Source organism: Poromitra crassiceps (assembly GCF_964638095.1).
Source record: "Poromitra crassiceps genome assembly, contig: HAP1_SCAFFOLD_1521, whole genome shotgun sequence".
In the NCBI taxonomy this organism is placed as follows: Eukaryota; Metazoa; Chordata; class Actinopteri; order Beryciformes; family Melamphaidae; genus Poromitra; species Poromitra crassiceps.
Genome location: NW_028150891.1, coordinates 3,304 through 7,500, shown reverse-complemented (window position 1 = coordinate 7,500; position 4,197 = coordinate 3,304). Strand labels below are relative to the sequence as shown.

General features: G+C 44.0%; 1 protein-coding gene across 1 annotated transcript in view; it reads right to left on the bottom strand.

Annotated features, from left to right (window-relative positions):
• LOC310771928 (neurogenic locus notch homolog protein 2-like) overlaps window positions 1-3,534 on the bottom strand; it is a gene marked incomplete at both ends in the record, with an annotated part of 25,536 nt that extends 22,002 nt beyond the window's left edge. The window contains one exon of the mRNA XM_083664427.1: window positions 3,453-3,534. Within this exon, the coding sequence (XP_083520553.1) occupies window positions 3,453-3,534 (82 nt within the window). The remainder of the gene's footprint in view (window positions 1-3,452) is intronic.
• Window positions 3,535-4,197: the final 663 nt, after the last annotated feature.

Below are 4,197 nucleotides of genomic sequence, written 5' to 3'. Positions count from 1 at the left end.
CTGCCCTGCGAGGCGAGGCGAGGCGAGGCGGCTCGTCCACCTCCACGGCTTCTCTCATACCTAAAGGAGACTCTGCAGCTCGCTATGCCACAAGAGGCCATAGCTGCAACGTCAAGTTGAAGAGCAACGCCATGCGCAGGTTGTAAAAGGTCATTCCTTCACTCTCCACTGTGGCACTGTCTCAGTCAGAGTTGAGTGGCTCGAGGACTGACTTTAGAGTGGGTCGCTGTTGCCTTCTTCGCCTGTGATGTGTGTCAATGACTTTTCTGTTCGTAACTAGGCCTGCTGCACTTTAGAACTAAAAAGAAATCAGCTAAAAACACAATAAATCAGCTTGCACCCCACCCTTTATGGGGCATGAAACATAGATGTCCCTCGACGACGACGGCCCGCCATCACAGTAATTGTCATTACAATTATAATGTTCCTCCCAGTCTGACCCCTGGACTGATCCATGACATTATTAGGCTGGTCTCAGCCAAGAGGTCACAGTGACTGTTTACTTACAACCAGCCACCATTAAAACACTGGGAAGACTAATAAACACATAATTGGATTATCACACACAATGAGCCTTTTGACCAGTGGCACAATGCAGACAGGAACAGACAGGTCGCATAGAGGCATGTGTGTATGACCGTGTGTGTGTGTGTGTGTGTGCCTGTGTGTATGACCGTGTGTGTGTGTATGACCGTGTGTGTGTGTGTGTGTGTGTGTGTGTGTGCGCGCGCGTGTGTGTTTGTGCACATGTTTGCATGAGGACGGCACAGAAAAAGCACTAGTTAATCAGTGTAACAGTAGGCCTGCGGTGTGTCAGCTGACTTCTAAACAAGACTGAGAGACTCCTCTCTCTCTCTGTGTCATCAGGCCAGGCACGAGGCCTGTCTGCTGCTGTCCCTGTTAGCATAGCATCACACTCATCATTCAATTCATAGAGAAAATAAGAACTGAAATATGAAGGAGGGAGAACAGAATCGCCAGGCAGGGGAAGATAACAGCAGTTACAAATGATGCAACTGACCGCTGGCTGGTACCTATACATCCACTAGAAACATGAAAGTGCTTATTGGCCGACTGGAGATTGGCCTACTTCAGAATGTAAGTGTTCTTGTTAAGTGGAAAATGCAACCCCTTTGCATCTTAAGCAGGCTGTTGTATTCCATTCCATCTGCTATAATCAATGCAGATCATATACGATGATCTTCGTAAATCAATGATCTATATTCACTGAAAAATCCCATTTAGCATCATGAGCATCCTGCACAATAAATCTTTTGCGAATAAATGAAAGAGTGAGTGGAAGGCGTGTGTAAATTTGGCTCGGGTTCATAAGCCTCTCTCAGTCCATGCCGCTCTCTTATTAAAATTCTTGACTATGCATAAAATGTCTCCTGACGTCATAATTCTAGTCATAATCAGGGTTGCACTTGCCACTCTTTTGTAATGATAGTTTTCAAGCACTTTTCAGGGACAAATTATTTCAAAATTATGGCCCAATAATTCACAGAGATGTTCACATACCAGTCTCATAAGTCCTCTAATGCAAATTTGTTTCCAGTCATGCTACACATCAGAATTCATCATTAACACTTAACATAAACTCAAAGCAATCTTGAATTCCTCAGCATTTGTCCTTGTAGCCTACGCAGAGAGTGATAGTGTAGATAGGAAGAAATTGTATCAATTGATACAATTGAGACCTTCCTGTAGGACGAATCAGCGTGACATCACGACCACCCGGCAATGCGGAACCGCAGCACTTAACTATAGTATGAGTTGTGCCAAACAAACGTTAATATCGCAAAAACTATACATCACATCACTTATATTTTGCAGAAGTAGCTCAAGGGTCTGATGTATAATATATTATGTATGTTAAAGTTGTGTGGTGTCCTAGTGCTGCTGGGACGCAAGCTGGGGTCTGATCAACCCTGGCTGGGTCGCCTGGGTAAGGGTATCTGATGTTGAAAGATCCAAAACACCCAATGACCCCAGGTTATATCACTGAGGACGTGTCCCAGCGCATCCGCAGGATGTATCTTTCATCATCATATTTTGCAGAAGTAGCTCAAGGGTCTGATGTATAATATATGTATGTTAAAGTTGTGTGAACTGTCACAGTTTTTAAAATGAAGTGGATTTAGTAAAAACTAAAGCACAGCCTGCTAGAGTGAGACACTCAAGGCTGGCTCCATGGGTCCCGTTATAAAGTTGCCCCCAGTAAGCTGCCTGTTTACCAACACTGATTCCTTATATTGGAGGTGAACATGAACACGAACACAAACACGCACGCACGCACGCGCACGCGCGCGCACACACACACACACACACACACACACACACACACACACACACACACACACACACACACACACACACACACACACACACACACACACACACACACACACACACACACACACACACACACACACACACACACACACACACACACACACACACACACACACACACACACACACACACAATAAGCCTCCTTGCACCTGCAGGACATTGTTCTATCTGACCTTCAATTAGACAGAGGGAATGTCAAACATTGATTAAGGAATGTTGCCTTCCCGTTCCCGACCCGTACAGTATTACAGAAGTAGCAGCAGAGTGTTGAAATTCCAAAAGGTCTGGGAACAGACACAACGTGTGATTCACATCACATTTAATGAAATATGATAGGTTCATGAAGCGGCTATGGTGCGTTTTCGTTGGGGGATTTGGCTCGGGAGTGGCAACACAATTATAAAGATAGCTCACTCCTAATTACAAACTAGGCTGAGTTGTCAGAAAGTGGAAGGCATAGATCACACAGGTCACACAAGTCCTTTACAGTGAAACGCGTTATTCCAACTGGATATAGTAGGAGAGACTTACCTTGCAGGTAATTCCAAGCTGGCAGTCGGCAGCAAACTGGCATTTGCCAGGGCGCAAAAGCTACAATGGTGTGTATGGTAACAATTAATAAACTACTTGATTGAATCAATTTTCAGTTGATTGTGTTTTCTCAGTTATTATATTGAATGAGTTATTTCCTCGTGTAATAAATATCATGTCTCGTCATTGTTTTGACAGGCATGAATAGAAACAAAACAGTGGGCAGTAAAATATATTATTGGCAAAGCCAAGAGCTATAAATTCTATAGCAGCAAGAGAATACTTAACAAAATCCCAGAGATGGCCCAAAAAAACATCTTGGAGGTGGAAATGTGTGTATTGGTATTGTTCCCAGTGCTGATGTACTTTGTTTTTTATTCCCCCTTCCATGCGTGAGCAAAACCTGATGGGTTGGGATTGATCTTATTTTGGGGATTGCGTGTGAAGATTTATAGCGTGAAATACCGTATACTGTGGTATTTTGGTCGATACCGTACACTGTACCATACTGTGAAATGTCATACCGTGTTATATCCCTAATCACAGACCCAGCCAGTAAATCTTACCTGCAGTATCCTGTGCCGTTGCTGAAGTTCTGACATGTAGCGTTGTTAACACACGGCGTCACATTATCCACACACTGCAGAGCTGCAAGAGACAAGAGATTGGTTAGGATACGGGGCCTGGGCACAAAGAGAAAAGTGTAACTGCCTGTGAACAAATCAACAAATATTTCTATTAGGGATGGGCATTTCTAGCAAAAACACTAGTCGAAATTCACTGGGCCAAAGTTTTCAAATTTTACATTCATTTTACAAATGAATGGCGGATGAAATCCCATGGACAGGGAGAGGGGGTGACTTTGGTACTCTTATTGTCAATTCATAGTATTCCGATGATGTCACAAGCCTTTTTCCTACCAATATGGCGCTACAATACACACAGCTCATTCGCTGTAAGTGTCACTTGATTGTAATCACCTGTTAATTGATCACAATCACCTGTTGTTTTCCTACCAAAATGGCCGTGTGGTGATGTAGGCAGCCAGACCTACGTTAGCCGTTAGCAACATTAGCGTTAGCATAGCGCCAAGATGGCTCAGGGAACAGTAGACAGAATATCAGCTTTTCTTCATGCAGTAACAAGCCTTGAAACCTTTTCCTTGTGGCTGAGTGTTGCTGTAGACAGTTTAAGACCATTTCTACATGTCTAGAGCTACTGGGTGCTGCACTGCATAGAGCCGTGCAGCTCTGGTGCGCAGCTCCTACGGCAACGTCACACGGACAAACGGTGTCATTCTTAAAGAGACAA